This window comes from Nansenia antarctica, assembly GCF_963989245.1.
Source record: "Nansenia antarctica genome assembly, chromosome: 8".
Lineage (NCBI taxonomy): Eukaryota > Metazoa > Chordata > Actinopteri > Argentiniformes > Microstomatidae > Nansenia > Nansenia antarctica.
The window spans coordinates 10029064-10048012 of record NC_137678.1 but is presented as its reverse complement, the minus strand read 5'-3'; the positions used below and the strand labels follow the sequence as shown (position 1 = coordinate 10048012).

Below are 18949 nucleotides of genomic sequence, written 5' to 3'. Positions count from 1 at the left end.
CTAATCGGGTAACATAACACGTTCCTCTCCGAAGAAGACGCACTTTCTCCTGGACCGCCCCGGTGGTCCCCCTGGTGGTCCTCTCTCTCTCTGTCTCTCTCTCTCTCCCTCCGACCCCGGGTCTCTGCACATGACTGCGCAGCAGATAGTCTTCGGGTTGTTGTGTTTTGTTCACATGATCAGCCCAGGCAGCGCAGGCTCCACTTCGTCTCTCTGTTCCTCTGCTGTTTCGTGTTGATCGTGTTCACCATGTGACACCACGGCCAGGGAACTTAAAGGGACCACCCACGTGACGCGCTCCGTGCGCAGTCACGGCGCACGCGGAGAAAGCCTAGTCCGACGCTGCCATCTCATAATAATAATAATATTAATAATAAACATAGCCTAAGCCTAATAATAATAATAATAATAACCTTTATTTGTATAGCACTTTTCCTGCAAACGTGGCAGCTCAAAGTGCTCCAATCATTATAAGCATCATTTAATAATTTAGTCATTTAAAGGGCAATATTAAAAAGATCGTTTTTTAGTTTTAAAATGTTTTGATTGAAACAGGTTAAAGTCTATATTGGATCAAAATAAGATACAGTTTCAATTGATTCTCCTTTTTCACCTGTAGCCTGTAGTCTTTCCCCTTTCATAATCATGTAAACGAGTTGATATAGGCCTATATATACAGGCTTTCAATGCCTCTTTGTTTGTGCTTTTCAATCAGCTAATCGATATGACGCCAGAGCCAGAGATGACTCAGGAGTGAGATGAGTGTCTGTGTCAGAAACGGCAGAATGATGTCTCGTCCAATGAGCGAGCGGTCCGCCCGAGTCTCTGGAAGTTTCTGTCTTTCATCCGAATGACAACCATGATACAACACAGGAGCTTGTGTTGTGGTGTTATTGATTTATCATTAAAACACAGGAGGTTATCAGAAGCTTAACTCGTTTATTCTCAATGTCAGACAGATCAGATGCTAAGGTTGCCAAAGGTTCGCTCCAGAGCAGAATAAACCAGGCACAAAGCCACTCCTCAGGTCACGATGACCTGGCTGGAACACATTCTGAACTTTGAAACAGAACAGCTGTGTTACATCAGTTTAATAGCAGCACGTCACGAGCTGAGATAAAATGTTGATTCACTTGAGATTTGACAGACATTTGACATGCATATGATCCCTACAGAACATTGAGTTTGTAAAATAATCTAGTAATCTATAATCTAGTAATCTATAATCAGGTAATCTATAATCTAGTAATATATAACCTAGTACATAATCTAGTAGTCTATAATAATCTATAATCTAGTCGTCTATAATCTAGCCATCTATAATCTAGTCATCTATAATCTAGTAATCTAGTAATCTATAATATAGTAATCTAATCTAGTCATATAGTAATCTATAGTCATCTATAATCTTGTACTTGTACTGTTTCTCTGTTTCTCCAGTATATTAAAAAAATAAAAATAAAAAATAACCTAGGTTTAGAAGAAGGTGATAGAAGAAGGTTTTTTCCTTCTATCAATGGCCCCTGGCCTGAGCTGGATTACTCTTCCTGCTATGACTGGTGGATTGATGATTCACCTGCTTATCAAATGTATTGATTTTAAATCGCGTTGGAATAAGGCGTCTGCTAAATGCCAAAAATGTAAATGTAATCTAGTAATATATAATCTAGTAATCTATAATATAGTAATCTAATCTAGTAATCTATAATCTAGCAATCTAATCTATTAATCGATAATCTAGTAATCTATAGTCATCTATAATATAGTAATCTATAATATAGTAATCTAATCTAGTAATCTATAATCTAGTAATCTATAATATAGTAACCTAATCTAGTAATCTATAATCTAGTCATCTATAGTCATCTATAATCTAGTCATCTATAATCTAGTAATCTATAATAATCTAGCCTCAGTTATCCCTGATGCCTCTGATGAAGATACAGACGGACTTGACCAGTGTGTGTGTTCGTTCCACTTACGGTAACTGAAGGCAGGGACCTGTGCCAAGTGTTGGATGCACTTAGAAGAAATGACATTATCGCACATTTCTGACATCAAGAAGCTTCCGGGAAGTCCACTTGCAGATGATTCACCAGAGGGCAAATTGCGTTTGACAGAGACGGATCATAGGACAGCACAAACAGGGGATCATCAAAGCGCATTATCAAGATCAAAGATCACATATATTCAGTAGTGCTGAGTCAGGGCTGGAGGGTATCATTGCGTACTGAAGCTCTCTCTATCCTCCATCGTGTTGAGTTCATAAATTCATAAATTCAAGTCTTGTCCAATCAAATTACCTGGTCCCTTTATGACGTTGAACCCAGTGTGCGCTCTGGAGAATTTGCGAACGCGGCGAATTTAGTGTCTTCCGGTCCAGACCGTGTGAACATACCAGAGGTCTGGGTGTTCTGTCTCTGGCGGACCCCCCGTGGCTTGCATTAGTGGGGATTACAACTCTGACTAACAAAAGATACCTCTCCTCTCCTCTCCTCCTCTCCTCTCCTCTCCTCTCCTCCTCTCCTCTCCTCTCACCTCCTCTCCTTTCCTCTCCTCTCCCCTCCCCTCCTCTCCTTTCCTCTCCTCCCCTCCACTCCTCTCCTCTCCCCTCCCCTCCTCTCCTCTCCTCTGCCCTCCTCTCATCTAACCTCCTCTCCTCCCCTCCTCTCTCGTCCTCTCCTCTCCACTCTTCTCCTCTCCTCTCCTCTTCTCTCCCCTCCTCTCCTCTTCTCTCCTCTCCTCTCCTCTCCTCTCCTCTCCTCTCCTCTCCCCTCCACTCCTCTCCCCTCCTCTCCTCTCCTCTCCCCTCCCCTCCTCTCCCCTCCTCTCCTCTACCCTCCTCTCCTCTACCCTCCCCTCCTCTCCCCTCCTCTTCCCTCCTTTCCTCTCCTCTCCTCTCCCCTCCTCTCCCCTGCCCTCCTCTTCCCTGGTGGTTAGATGTAGTGAAAGAAGAGGCTTCATAACTCTCTGCCAATCATGTTCTCAGAGGGACCTGATCTAGACTGAACATGAACATACTAGGTTTATGTTAAGTTATAATTTTTAGCTACACGTTTTAGTCCATTTTGAGTGTACAATGTAAATGGTAAATGGACTGCACTTATATAGCGCCTTTATCCAAAGCGCTTTACAACGGCCTCTCATTCACCCATTCACACACACATTCACACACCAATGGCGGAAAGCTACCATGCAAGGCGCCGGCCTGCTCACTGGGAGCAATTTGGGGTTCAGTGTCTTGCCCAAGGACACTTCGACATGTGGCCAGCCGGGGCTCGAACCGCCGATCTGCCAACCTTGCGATCATTAGACGGCGGCTCTACCTCCTGCGCCACAGCCGCCACAATGTATGTGTCTGACTACTACAACCAGGCCTAGGTAGTTCGATCCCCGGCCGAGTCGTACCACCAAAGACTATAAACATGGTCCCTGATGCCTCCCTGCTTGACACTCAGCATTAAGGGTTTAGGGATTGGGGGGGGTAAGACCCTGCGACATACCAGCGTCATGTCCAGGGGGTGTACTTGTACATCAAGCCGCCTCACGCTACGGAAACAGGAGATAGGCTCCTGCCCCCTAAGGGCCGTTAGGGAGGGAGAGAACCATTGGTTCTCAAGGTTGCTTACTTTACTTCTGTGTCAGGACATTGCAACAGACATTGCAGGGTCGTCTCCCTACAGGTTGGACAGATTAAGTCATTGTCTGAGGCTAACTGGAAGAGGCCTGTATCTCTGGGAAGCCCTCGTTAGTCACGGAGGTGATTCATCACCATGGTGACCTCCACGGTGAGATGACATCACCTAGAACACGTCAGCCAGACAGTCCCATTCCTCTGGGGCTCATCTGGTTTATTCAGGTGTTTATTTGAGTGGACAGAGTCAATAACATTGACATGTTGACATGGCAACAAGCCAGATGCACCAACACACATGATCATGTGACCACTGACCACATAGAGACAAACATTTTTTATGATGTAATATTTGATGTAATGTTTTCTTGAGTGTAGTTCTGTTTTATGTGATATTTCTATGTCCTGTAGTCCTGTAATAGTTTATAACACCCGAGGCCGTATTTCCCCTGTGGATTTACCTGCCCAGGGACTGCTGATGTAATTTAGCTACCCAGCTAATTCAGGGAGAGTCAATGACTGTCCATTGTCCCTTTTAAATAAACTAATAAATAAAACATGTTAACTTGCAATCATTTTCAGTGTCAGTCCCTTAATTAATTAAGAAACAACATTTCAAAGCACTCTGGTTTAGTGAAACCTGAAAAGTATGTATGTGTAAAACGCAGTATAGTTTCCCCAACAAATGCATTTTAACAGACTGGCATAGGCTACATATATATTTATTTATTTTAATTATTCCACATCTCCATGACCTTGCTAACAGCATGTAGGCTGGAATATTTTATACAAAGTGCAGGGAAGTTTTCTTTTCTTTGTATTCAATCCAATATTGATGCAAGTTGTATGTGTCTGTGTTTATGGTCTTTGTTATTGTATGTTTCTTTTTATTTTTAATTTTTTTGGTGTTGGTGTATGAAAATTACAATAAACATAAATATAATCTAATCTAATCATAATAACAATAACAACAACAACAACAACAACAACACAACATATAAATAATGATATATGATTATAATATCATTTTCTATATAATATGTTTTATATTATACAATAATATAACATATAAATACATCAATAAATGTACAAATGTAAAATTTGTGGGGAGGGGGGAAAGTGTACTGTCCCTTTAAGAGCTGCTGCTGCTTGCTTGGTTCTTCTGTCAACAAGATGGCGGCCGCTGCTGAGAACAGGGTGCTCTGCTTCACTGTGTTCAAATGGAGCTCCTACTCCTCCACCTACCTGCCAGAGTGAGTAGGCTTCTCCCCGGGAGGGTTTATCTGCATGGCGGCAGGGTGCAGGTGTCCTGCACGGCCGCCGTGCAGCGGAACAGTCTCGAACCCTCACCCAACCGGCTAGCGCTACGCTAAGCTAACTAGCCATCTCCCTAGACAGCTTACGTAAATAAACGAGACCGATAGTAAAGACCTTAGCTGCCTCTGGCTGGAGACAGGGCTGATTCTCTCAGTGGAAGCTGTGTCTTTAGCTAGCTAGTGAGCTTTCTAGTAAACGTTGTTATTGATGAGTTATAACTAGTAGTTAACCAGCTAGTCAGAGCAGGGCAACGTTGAGTGTATGGTATTGGCTTGCTAGCTATTGCATGGCTGTGCATACTACTGCTGTCCAAGTGTGTTTGTTGTCTGACCGCTCTGCTCTCCTGCAGACAGACATGTGTGACCTGTCAATCTCATCCAACGTCATCACCCCCCCGGGCCTTTGACGCCCCTGTCATTTAGCCCTGACCCACCCAGACACACCCATCACTGTGACCCCATGTCCATGTGAGCAGCAGGAGGACTATCTTAGTCCTTGTTGGTTTATGCTAAACACGACTAGAAGATAGTTAGAGTTTTGTTGCTGTTGCTGTTGTTGTTGAAAGGCCACTGAAGAAACCTGGGTAATGAATGTTCTCAATCTCCACCTGCAGAAACATCTTAACGGACAAACCCAACGACCAGTCATCCAGGTGGTCGTCTGAGAGCAACTACCCCCCCCAGGTAAGACCTGTACCCCTACCCCTAACTACCCCCCCCCCCCCCAGGTAAGACCTGTACCCCTACCCCTAACTACCCCCCCCAGGTAAGGCCTATACCTCTATCCCTAACTACCCCCCCCTCCCAGGTAAGACCTGTACCCCTACCCCTAATTACCCCCCCAGGTAAGACCTGTACCACTACCCCTAACTACCCCCCCCCCCCAGGTAAGACCTGTACCCCTAACTACCCCCCCCCCCAGGTAAGACCTGTACCCCTACCCCTAACTACCCCCCCCCCCCCCCCAGGTAAGACCTGTACCCCTACCCCTAACTACCCCCCCAGTTAAGGCCTATACCCCTATCCCTAACTACCCCCCCAGGTAAGACCTGTACCCCTACCCCTAACTACCCCCCCCCTCCCAGGTAAGACCTGTACCCCTACCCCTAACTACCCCCCCCCCCCCCAGGTAAGACCTGTACCCCTACCCCTAACTACCCCCCCAGGTAAGACCTGTACCCCTACCCCTAACTACCCCCCCCCTCCCAGGTAAGACCTGTACCCCTACCCCTAACTACCCCCCCAGGTAAGACCTGTACCCCTACCCCTAACTACCCCCCCCTCCCAGGTAAGACCTGTACCCCTACCCCTAACTACCCCCCCAGGTAAGACCTGTACCCCTACCCCTAACTACCCCCCCTCCCAGGTAAGACCTGTACCCCTACCCCTAACTACCCCCCCCCCCCCAGGTAAGACCTGTACCACTACCCCTAACTACCCCCCCTCCCAGGTAAGACCTGTACCCCTACCCCTAACTACCCCCCCAGGTAAGACCTGTACCCCTAACTACCCCCCCCCCCTCCCAGGTAAGACCTGTACCCCTAACTACCCCCCCCAGGTAAGACCTGTACCCCTACCCCTAACTACCCCCCCCCTCCCAGGTAAGACCTGTACCCCTACCCCTAACTACCCCCCCCCTCCCAGGTAAGACCTGTACCCTTACCCCTAACTACCCCCCCAGGTAAGACCTGTACCACTACCCCTAACTATCCCCCCCCCCCCAGGTAAGACCTGTACCACTACCCCTAACTACCCCCCCCCCCCCCCCAGGTAAGACCTGTACCCCTACCCCTAAACTAGGTTTAGTATAGTAGTTATAGTTTAGGTCTAAGGTTTTAGTATAGTAATAGTTGAGGTCTAAGGTTTAGTATAGTAGTTATAGTTGAGGTCTAAGGTTTAGTATAGTAGTTATAGTTAGTTGAGGTCTAAGGTTTAGTATAGTAGTTATAGTTTAGGTCTAAGGTTTAGTATAGTAGTTATAGTTAGTTGAGGTCTAAGGTTTAGTATAGTAGTTATAGTTGAGGTCTAAGGTTTAGTATAGTAGTTATAGTTAGTTGAGGTCTAAGGTTTAGTATAGTAGTTATAGTTGAGGTCTAAGGTTTAGTATAGTAGTTATAGTTGAGGTCTAAGGTTTAGTATAGTAGTTATAGTTGAGGTCTAAGGTTTAGTATAGTAGTTATAGTTGAGGTCTAAGGTTTAGTATAGTAGTTATAGTTGAGGTCTAAGGTTTAGTATAGTAGTTATAGTTAGGTCTAAGGTTTAGTATAGTAGTTATAGTTAGTTGAGGTCTAAGGTTTAGTATAGTAGTTATAGTTAGGTCTAAGGTTTAGTATAGTAGTTATAGTTGAGGTCTAAGGTTTAGTATAGTAGTTATAGTTAGTTTAGGTCTAAGGTTAGGCTTAGTCCTATGATGATGATGATGAAGATGAGAGATTGAATATAAGACTAGGCTTATTGCCCCACATGACAGGACTTTGTGTTGAAGTGAGGTAGTGGTGTGGTTGTCTGCTCATCACAGTGCTGTGGTAGAAAGTTGATGTTTACAGACAAGGGAAACACGTCTTAGCAACCCGCAGGTATTCATGTAGCTATGACAACACACTTTCTCTCTCTCTCTCCCTCTCTCTCTCTGTCTCTCTTACCGTCTCTCTCTGTCTCTCTCTCTCTCTCTCTCTCTCTCTCTCTCTCTCTCTCTCTGTCTCTCTCTCTCTCCGTCTCTCTCTCTCTGTCTCTCTCTCTCTCTCTCTCAGTCTCTCAGTCTCCCCCTCTCTCTATCTCTCTCTCTCTCCTACATTGCCAAAGCATGTGAAGTGTGAAGATAAAAAACAAAAAGAATGTAATGTACATACTAGAATAAATAAATAGATTACATACTACAGTAGATTACAAATAAATAGATTACAAATAGATTACATACTAGAATAAATAAATGAAATAAAACTTATTTCAATTCTTATGGTGGTTTTAGCCCATTTGATTGCCTTTTTCTATCACAGCAGCTAACAAATCTTGCTGCTGTGTTTGCACATTGCTGTACCTCACCCAGCAGATATGGTAGCCTTTCGACATTGGTCAAGTCCTCAAAGTCTCCCTGGATGTTGGTGATCAGTGGGAAGTATGTGTCCCTGATGTCCTTGTACAGCTGGCAGGTAGTTAAGAAGTGCAGCTCTGTTTCCACCTGGTTTTGTGTGCAGTGGGTGCACAGTCTGTCTGGTCTGGGGAGCCAGGTCTGCCTGTGGCGGCCTTTCTCGATGGCCAGGTTGTGTTCACTGAGTCTGTACATAGTCAAAGATTTCCTTAGCTCTGGGTCTGTCACAGTACTCGGGTATTCTGTCACTGTGTCTTTTCTGTTTAGGGCCAAATAGCATTCCAATTTGCTCTGGTTTTTGGTTGATTCTTGCCAATGTGTCAGGTAGTTTTCTTTTTGTTTTCTTAATTTGGTTTAGTCTAATAGGTGGCTCTGCTTGTGACTGTGAGAGTCCCAGAACTAGCTGGCTGAGGGGGCATCTCCCTAGAGTCTCTCTGTGGGTAAGGGCTTTGTTGTGGAGCATGTCAGGGTGACTTTCTTTTCGGTGGTTGTAAAATTTAAACGCTCTCTTTTGAATTTTTATAATTAGTGGGTATCGTCCTAATTCTGCTCTGCATGCGTTATTTGGTGTTTTGCGTTGGATACGAAGAATGGATTTGCAGAACTCTGCATGCAGAGTCTCAATTTGGTGTTTGTCCCATTTTGCAAAATCTTGGTTGGCAGGTGGACCCCAGACCTCGCAACCATAGAGGGAAATGGGTTCTATAACGGAGTCCAATAATTTGAGCCAGATTTGAATAGGGATGTCTAACTTGATGTTCCTTTTGATGGCGTAAAAAGCCCTCCTTGCCTTATCTCTCAGGTCGTTCACAGCTTTGTTGAAGCTACCTGTGGTGCTGATGTTTAGGCCGAGGTAGGTATAATTCTTTGTATGTTCTAGGGCAATTGTATCTAGGAAGAATTTGAATTTGTGGTGCTGGAGGCTGGATCTTTTTTGGAAAATCATAATTTTCGTCTTAGTGAGATTCACTGTCAAGGCCCAGGTCTGGGAGAATTGGTATAGAAGGTCGAGGTGCTGTTGTAGCCCTTCTTTGGTTGGGGACAGCAGCACCAGGTCATCAGCAAACAGTAGACATTTGACTTCTGTGTCTACTAGGGGGATGCCAGGTGCTGCAGACTGCTCTAATGTTTTTGCCAAACTGTTGATATAGATGTTGAAGAGGGTTGGACTCAAGCTGCATCCCTGTCTAACCCCCCGGCTTTGGGAAAAGAAGTCTGTGTGGTTTTTGCCAATCTTAACAGCACACTTGTTGTTAGTGTACATTGACTTTATGATGTCGTAGGTTTTTCCTCCAACACCATTTTCCAACAGTGTGAATAGCAGACCTTTGTGCCAAATTGAATCAAAGGCTTTTTTGAAATCTACGAAGCAGACGAATAGTTTGCTTTTGTTTTTGTTTATTTGGTTGTCAATTAGGGTGCTGAGGGTGAATATATGGTCTGTTGTACGATACTTTGGTAAAAAACCAATTTGGGATTTTCTTAGGACATTGTTTACAGTGAGATAATGTAGGAGTCTGTGGTTGATGATCATACAGAGGATTTTCCCAAGGTTGCTGTTGACACAGATCCCACAGTAGTTATTTGGATCAGATTTATCTCCACTTTTGTGGAGCGGCGTTATCAATCCTTGGTTCCAAATATTGGGGAAGATCCCAGAGCTAAGGACAATGTTGAAGAGTTTTAATATAGCCAATTGGAATTTGACGTCTGTGAATTTTAGCATTTCATTTAAGATGCCATCGACACCACAGGCCTTCTTAGTTTCGAGTGAATTTATTTTGTCCTGTACTTCCTTTAGTGTAATTGGAGAGTCTTGCGGGTTCTGGTAGTCTTTTATGGCTGACTCTAAACTTTGTAGTTTATCTTGTATGTGTCTTTGCTGTTTATTTTTCTCTATTGGACCAAAGAGATTGGAGAAGTGATTTACCCATATATCTCCATTTTGGATGGGTAGATCCTCATGTTTTTGTTTATTTAGAGTGTTCCATTTTCCCCAGAATTTGTTTGTTTTTATGGATTCCTCTATAGAGTGTAGCTGGTTTCTAACATGATGGTCCCTTTTTTTCTTTAATGTATTTTTATACAGTTTTAATTAGGGATGCACCGAAATGAAAATTCTTGGCCGAGGCCGAAGCCGAATTTAAGGAAACACTTGGCCGAATACCGAATACCGAATGTGTATCGGCAGTTTTTAATTGTATCATTGCATAAACTAAATACATTTTGCTTTTTATTCATGCTTCTCAAAGAAAGAAATTGAGATTGAAAAAAAAGAACTTTTATATATAACTTATTATAACTAATTATCGTGGGATTTAATCTCTACTGCTTTCCAGGGTTCAAGTTAATGATATTCATGATTTGTCTCTACATAGGCTTCAGAAAGTATTTAGACCCCTTCACTTTTTTCACTTTTTTGAATAGATTTGCCATCAATCCACACACAGTAATATAATCTAAGTAAAAACGTTTTTTAATGTTTGCAAATGTATTAAAATGTAAATACAGAAATACCTCATGTACATAAGTATTCAGACCCTTTGTCACTCTTAAAATTAGGTCAAATGCTAAATGTCTTCAACAAGTCATTCAACAAGTTGAATTGAGTCCACCTGAGTGTAAGGATAATAGTTCATGTTATTTCAGAATGAATATCTTTTGTTTTTATAGTCTCTGGTTTGCATAGAAACCACCGCATGATACAGCTGCATGTCATAAACTCGTGTAGAACAGCTGGGAGTCTGAATATGTTTTCAACAAGGCAACAACTCTGCTTCTTCCGCTACGACTGCTAAGCTAACTAGCTAGATGAGTGTAAGGTTGCGTTCGTAAAGTCGCTCTGAGAGCGCTGGAGCGCACACTGGGCCCGACGTCAAAGAGAAACCGAGTAATTTGATTGGACGAGAGGCATTCCACGAGTGCTGATCGGATTTCCTGAGTGAATTTACGAACGCAGCCAGTTTTGAAAGCGCGTCGCCTCGCGCCGCGCGCCTGTTGAGAGTTATATTTAATTGTATTGCGTCATCAAAACACGGCCACTATTCGGTGGTAAACATTCGGTGTTTTCACACATTCGGCCGAATACCGAATGTGCTTTATTTTGCGATATTCGGCCGAATACATTCGGTGGCCGAATGTTCGGTGCATCACTAGTTTTAATGTTTCACCATAGTGAAGACGTGTGCCCTGGTTGTCTGGATCTCTATGTTTCTGGTTTGATAGGTTCCTTAGTTCCTTTCTGTGGTTTTGACACTCGTTGTCGAACCATTTGTGATTGTTGTTATTTCTGGGGGGTTTTCTATTTGAGGCCTTTAGGTCAGATAAGGAGGCTGAAAGGTCAAATATATTATTAAGGTTTTCTACTGCCTTGTTTACACCTTCACTGTTGTATTGAAAGGTTTTTTTCAGGAACTGGTCTAATAGTGATTGAACTTGTTGTTGTCTAATAGCGTTTTGATATATTTCAACACTACCTTCCTTCCATTTGTAGTATTTTTTAATAGTGTGTAGTTTGGTAGGTTTTACTACTTCATGATTGGGTGTTGAACTGTTCAGGTAGACTGTGGTTTTGCTGTGGTCTGACAGGGGTGTTAATGGGCTGATTGTGAACGCTCTGAGAGACACCAGGCTAAGGTCAGTGATGAAGTAATCTACTGTACTGTTACCCAGAGATGAGCTGTAGGTGTACCTACCATAGGAGTCTCCTCGAAGCCTACCGTTGACTATGTACAGTCCCAGTGAACGACAGAGCTGTAGGAGTTGTGACCCATGTTTGTTTGTTGCCTTGTCGTAGCTGTGTCTGGGGGGGCATATTGGGGAGGGGATGTTACCACCTCCTGGTAGGTGTTTGTCACCCTGTGTGCTGAGAGTGTCAGGTTCTCGTCCTGTCCTGGCGTTGAGGTCTCCACAGACTACAATGTGACCACATGACTGGAAATGGTTAATTTCCTCCTCTAGGATGGAGAACATGTCATCTTTAAAATATGGGGATTCAATTGGGGGGATGTATGTAGCACAAGGAGGATATTTTTCTCGGTTGAGGTAAGTTCCTTATTTATTTCTAGCCATATGTAGAAAGCTCCTGTTTTGATTGGCGTGATGGAGTGAGAGAGTTCTAATTTGTGCCATATTAGGATACCTCCCGAGTCTCGTCCCTGTCTGATCCCAGGTAGCTTGGTGGATGGTACTACCAGCTCTCTATAGTTGGCGGGACAGCCAGTGGGACCATCTCCTCTATACCATGTCTCCTGTAGCTAATTATGTCTGTGTTTGAAATTTCTTTCGTGAAGTCTGGGTTTCTGCCAAAGGCAGTCGACCTCAGACCTTGAATGTTCCAGGATGATATTGTTAAAGATTTGTATTCCATGTTGTTTTTGTTCAAATGGTTTTAGTCCCGGACCATGACTGCATAGAGCTCACTGAGCATCTGGTGTATGCTCAGGTCGTAGGGTGGGGCTCTGCTAGGTGTAGGTTTTGGGCTTCCTCTGTTCACAGCCTGCGCATATGTCTCTCTCTCTCTCTCTGTCTCTCTCTCTCCCTCTCCCTCCCTCTCTCTCTCTCTCTCTCTCTCTCTCTCTCTCTCTCTCTCTCTCTCTCTGCTTGCTTCTAAAGCATCAGACGTTTTAGAAGATGAACTCTGGTTTACCCGGTGTTCTGTGTTCTGTGCTCTCCTCATCTCTACTGACGTGGCTGATGTGAAGACTTTATAGCCGTGGAAATACTGCCCATCTAACCACCCAACCCCTAAGGTTTAGGTCTAAGGTTTAGTATAGTAGTTATAGTTAGTTGAGGTCTAAGGTTTAGTATAGTAGTTATAGTTAGTTTAGGTCTAAGGTTAGGCTTAGTCCTATGATGATGATGATGATGATGATGATGAAGATGAGAGATTGAATATAAGACTAGGCTTATTGCCCCACATGACAGGACTTTGTGTTGAAGTGAGGTAGTGGTGTGGTTGTCTGCTCATCACAGTGCTGTGGTAGAAAGTTGATGTTTACAGACAAGGGAAACACGTCTTAATAACCCGCAGGTATTCATGTAGCTATGACAACACACTTTCTCTCTCTCTCTCCCTCTCTCTGTCTCTCTTACCGTCTCTCTCTGTCTCTCTCTCTCTCTCCATCTCTGTCTCTCTCTCTCCGTCTCTCTCTCTGTCTCTCTCTCTCTCAGTCTCTCAGTCTCCCCTCTCTCTATCTATCTCTGTCTCTCTCTCTCTCACCGTCTGTCTCTCTTTCTCTCAGTCTCCCCCTCCCCCTCCCTCTCTCTCTCTCTCTGTCTCTGTCTGTCTCTCTCTCTCTCTCTCTCTCTCTCTCTCTGTCTCTCTTTCTCTCTCTCTGTCTCTCTTTCTCTCTCCCTCTCTCTCTCTCTCTCTCTCTTTCTCTCTCTGCTTGCTTCTAAAGCATCAGACGTTTTAGAAGATGAACTCTGGTTTACCCGGTGTTCTGTGTTCTGTGCTCTCCTCATCTCTACTGACTTGGCTGATGTGAAGACTTTATAGCCGTGGAAATACTGCCCATCTAACCACCCAACCCCTAATAACACATCATCCCCATCTAACCACCCAACCCCTAATAATAGATCACCACCATCGCAGATGTACCTCCTCTACTCTTCATTCGGTAAACGGAGACGGGAAATTACACGATTAAGAAATAAATCTTTCGCTAATGGTTTCCGTGGGAACGGCACCCCTCGGACGAACCAAACTGTTGCGTTGAGAGATGGGCGGTCACGTGTCGTCATGGAGCACGTCTGCCTCGTAACGGCGAGGAAATTATCTGTGTGTGTTAATTGTGAACTACAGGTGATTAGACCTGGGCTGTTAATTGATGCCATCGATTAAGGACTCGATTTATGACTCATGAATCAAGTTGGGGCGGGGTGTCGCAAGCGTGGCTTCGAGCTGGTCTAATGTACCCCCCCACTCTGACCCTCCTGACTCCCCCCCGGGAGAGGAGAGGGTGATAGCTCACTCACACAGACGTTTAGACCTGCTGATGTAGACTTCCCCCTCCTGACCCCCCCCCCCCCCCCCCCCCCGGGAGAGGAGAGGGTGATAGCTCACTCACACAGACATGGAGACCGTTTCTTTCCTGGGGGGTTCTGGATGCTTGTCCAGACAGCAGATCGGATCGATGTTCTGTCTGAGTGGCTCTGACCTGTCTGTCTGTCCCTTAGGGGGGTGAGACAGGGGTGGTTAACACTAGAACAGCCGTGCCTTTTTTACCTACTGTAAGAGCCGCCTCGGGGGTAAAATGACCATAGTCTTTACAATGGAAAGCTGCTATTTACACACAACGACCACTAGTTGGCCGTCGTGTAAATTTGCCTGCCTCCTACACAGAAAAACTGCAAATTGATGTTGAAAATGTAAGGATAATGGGTGGTAGAACACACATATCTAGGAAAAGTCATGAAAGGAAGGTGCTGAAATGTGATCGAGTGCAAACATATTAAAAAAATATTTACTCACAGGGTCAAATAACCCCACCCATGGCTGTTCTAGTGTTAAATGACCCCACCCATGGCTGTTGTAGTGTTAATGACCCCACCCATGGCTGTTCTAGTGTTAATGACCCCACCCATGGCTGTTCTAGTGTTAAATAACCCCACCCATGGCTGTTCTAGTGTTAATGACCCCACCCATGGCTGTTCTAGTGTTAATGACCCCACCCATGGCTGTTCTAGTGTTAATGACCCCAGCCATGGCTGTTCTAGTGTTAATGACCCCAGCCATGGCTGCTCTAGTGTTAATGACCCCACCCATGGCTGCTCTAGTGTTAATGACCCCAGCCATGGCTGTTCTAGTGTTAATGACCCCACCCATGGCTGCTCTAGTGTTAATGACCCCACCCATGGCTGCTCTAGTGTTAATGACCCCACCCATGGCTGTTTTAGTGTTAATGACCCCAGCCATGGCTGTTCTAGTGTTAATGACCCCACCCATGGCTGTTCTAGTGTTAACCCCCCATGTCTGTCTGTCCCTTAGGGAGGTGAGACAGGTTTTGTGTCTAGTTGAACTTCTGTTCCTCTGTGGTTCTGTTGGTAGAACATGGCACTAACAAAGCTTAGGTTGTGGGTTCGATTCCCGCTGGGACCATATGTACTGAAACATGTATACACTCACTGCAATAATAATAATAATAATAATACTAATAATTTTAGTAATAATATAATAATAATAATAATAACATACTATTACAATAGTATGTAAGTCGCTTTGGATAAGAGTGTCAGCTCAACTGGTATTGACGACTCCTGTGAACAATTTTTTATGGATTTCAATAACTGACTGTTTCCTTTTTTTCTCTCTCTCTCTCTCCCTCCCTCCCCCCTCTGCTCCCTCCCTCCCTCTCCCCCTCCCTCCCTCCTCTCCCTCTCCCCCCCCCTCCCCTCTCTCCCTCTCTCTCTCCCTCTCCCTCTCTCCCTCCCCCTTTCTCTCTCTCCCGCCCTCCCTCCCTCCCTCCCCCCCTCTCTCTCTCTACCCCCCCCCCCCTTCCCTCCCTCTCTCTCTCCCCCCCCCCCTCCCTCCCCCCCCCTCCAGTACCTGATCCTGAAGATGGAGAGGCCAGCCATTGTGCAGAGCATCACGTTTGGGAAGTACGAGAAGACCCACGTCTGCAACCTGAAGAAGTTCAAAGTGTTCGGAGGCATGAGTGAAGAGAACATGACTGAACTGCTGTCTAGGTGAGGGGGGCTGGGAGGGGGGGAGGGGGGAGGGAGGGAGGGGGGGGGAGGAAGGGGGGGAGGGAGGGAGGGAGGGGGGGGGGGAGGGGAGGGAGGGAGGGGGGGAGGGAGGGAGGGAGGGGGGGGGGAAGGGAGGGAGGGAGGGAGGGGGGGGAGAGAGGGGGGGGTGGGGGAGGGAGGCATGAGTAAAGAGAACATGACTGAACTGCTGTCTAGGTGAGGGGAGGGAGGGAGGGTGGGAGGTGGGAGGGAGGGAGGGAGGGGGGGGTGGGGGAGGGAGGGAGGCATGAGTAAAAGAGAACATGACTGAACTGCTGTCTAGGTGAGGGAGGGGAGGGGGAGGGAGGCATGAGTGAAGAGAACATGACTGAACTGCTGTCTAGGTGAGGGAGGGGAGGGGGAGGGAGGCATGAGTGAAGAGAACATGACTGAACTGCTGTCTAGGTGAGGGAGGGGAGGGGGAGGGAGGCATGAGTGAAGAGAACATGACTGAACTGCTGTCTAGGTGAGGGGGGGGGGGGAGCAAAGTGACTTACAATCAGATATTCCAGGGTCAGTCTCCCTGGAGTAACTGAGGGCTAAGTGCTTTACTCAAGGACACACTAGTGGTGGTGTTCCCAGGTCTTACTAAAGGACACACTAGCCCAGGTCGACCCGGGTCAGCCCTGTTCTTTGGCGCTTTTCCATTGAGCGGCCCGTGTCAGCACGGCACGGCACGGTAAAATAGTTCTTGTTCGGGATGTGTAGCGAAAGGTACCAAAGGTACTTTTTTGCCAGGCTGCGTGTGACGTGTGATGCTGCACACCGTTGATTGGTCAATGGAAATCGTCATCCCATGTTCATAGATTTCTTCGCTAACCGCCATCTTTAAATACCACAACAGATTTCGCTCTCGGAAAATGTCACTTACTGTTTCTGTAATAACGTATTAATAAAGATTAGGAAAATTATGATAACCATCGTATTATCTTAGTTTAATGTAATTTCAATGCATCATAGAAATTAGAGGCTTGTTTCAGATCCTCTTTTCCATGTTTCACGTCAGGGTGATGCCTCAATAAGTGGTTCCGTAGATTTGTGGTGTTTCCACTAACTTATTGTTACTGTATACTACAGTATTTTAATAATCATTGATTTTCCAATTATGTTTATTCCTGAATAAAATCTTCCAATCTCCAAAAAGTGAGAAAGCAGTAATGAAGGGCTTTAGTTTCATGGACATTATGGTTTACAATGTGTTTTTTTGTTCCCCAAAATACCCATCTATTGCACTATTTTCGTTTGAGTTTTGCACATTTTTATTTTGTATATATGTATATTATGCAAATAAGCTATTTGAGACAGTCCTGAGGGATATGTGATGTCTTGTTTACCGATAGGCTATGTTTGTAGCCCCTTTATTTACACTGGCTGCAGTAAAGCACGTTAAAAAGCACTTTTTGTAGTGTCTGATTTAGCAAAATGTTGGTCAATGATGTTCATTTATGTTCCAATAAGTACATTCATGTAACTGCTTTGGAGTCAATTCTTAATGTAAACATTGATATGTTTAACAATGCTACATGTTATAGGGTTCCTTGAACCATTTATAGCATTAGTTCTGAGAATCTCTTCATATTCAAGGAAAATTGATATTGAGATCTAAACGAGATCTAAACTATTAGAACTGAAAGCGGCAGGTAACAGGCACGTAACATCCATATGCTGTATATATAAATAAATATATTTGACTACCAGCAAGACACCGGAGCACTCTCATCTATAACAAACGCGGAGATTGTATGAGCCCCGCATCAGTCAGCCTTTCCGTAGAAATACATCGCTCCGTTATATATCTAACGTTACATGTTTTAAGGCTGATCTGTGCATGATAGTGCTGCATTATGTTGATCTATTTATATCGATCTATTCTTGCCAATTCCTTATTACCAGTGGAAAGGGGGAAAGCTAAAACACTTTGAATGGAATGGATAGGACTTTCCGTTCAATGGAGGAAGCATGATACTCGCGAGTTCATCTCGCTTTTCCCCCCGTTGATGTATTAAACAATCTAAGCAATCTAATCAGAGCAGTTGTTATTATGTAATGATGGATGTGCCATTTTTGATGGAGAGCAGTGAGCGGATGACTGGATGTGAGCATGTATTTGACTAATGCCGATAGATTCGCGTCTTGCTCCGAAACCGGAGAAAGAAAGGATTTTACCTTCAAACTACCGTAATTCATGAACTATATGCCCAATCTAAACTTTTTTAGGCTTATTACGGTAGTTCACCAACAAAAAAAGCACAGTGCTCAACGTGTCAGGAGAAATAAAAATAGAATCGGGGCTTTAACACGTCAGCATTTCCCTGGTTGCGAGATCTAAACTAGTCTACTAGAACTGAAAGCGGCAAGTAACAGGCACTTAACGTTACATGTTGTAAGGCTGATCTGTGCACGATAGTGCTGCATTTTGACACAATTCTTATCGCATTTCCCCTCGCTGAGGGGGGAATCTTATGACACGTAACTCCTCCTACAGTCCCGGGTCGTTCCTGTATAGTGGAAAACGTCTCGTACCCAGAACTGTTCAAAAGCGTGCCGAAGCGAGCCGTGCTGACCCGGGCTGGCCCTGTAGTGGAAAAGCGCCATAGTGGTGGTGTTCCCAGGTCTTACTCAAGGACACACTAGTGGTGGTGTTCCCAGGTCTTACACAAGGACACACTAGTGGTGGTGTTCCCAGGTCTTACACAAGGACACACTAGTGGTGGTGTTCCCAGGTCTTACTCAAGGACTGACTAGTGGTGGTGTTCCCAGGTCTTACTCAAGGACACACTAGTGGTGGTGTTCCCAGGTGGGATCTGAACTCAGGACCTTCTGATGTTCTAGTCAGTCCTGCTCACCATGCTTGGTGTCTCTGGTGTGTGTCTGTCCACAGTGGTCTGAAGAACGACTATAACAAGGAGACCTTCACCCTGAAGCACAAAATCGACCAACAGATGTTCCCCTGCAGGTTTGTCAAAATAGGTGAGTGTGGAGATGGGGCCAGGGTTCGACATTAACGGTTGCCTGATTGCCCGGGGTTTGTTTGCGCAACAGCGACGACGCTGCTGGATCCTGGATCTGTGTATGGGTGTGCAGGAAGGACAACGGACAGCGCAGGCGCCAGACCAGACTAGATGATCATGGAGTGAAGATATTATTAAAGCGTACGCGCGTGTCCACCTGTCTGTCGATCAG

General features: G+C 45.1%; 1 protein-coding gene across 3 annotated transcripts in view; it reads left to right on the top strand.

The window, feature by feature from the left end:
* Positions 1-4802: 4802 nt before the first annotated feature.
* The window catches only part of mkln1 (muskelin 1, intracellular mediator containing kelch motifs), a 58181-nt gene continuing 44034 nt past the window's right edge, over positions 4803-18949 (top strand). For all 3 annotated transcript variants that reach the window (XM_080537819.1, XM_080537820.1, XM_080537818.1), the window contains exons 1-4: positions 4803-4887; positions 5565-5634; positions 15585-15727; positions 18648-18736. In XM_080537819.1, the coding sequence (XP_080393945.1) occupies positions 4808-4887; positions 5565-5634; positions 15585-15727; positions 18648-18736 (382 nt within the window). In that variant the 5' untranslated portion in view covers positions 4803-4807. The remainder of the gene's footprint in view (positions 4888-5564; positions 5635-15584; positions 15728-18647; positions 18737-18949) is intronic.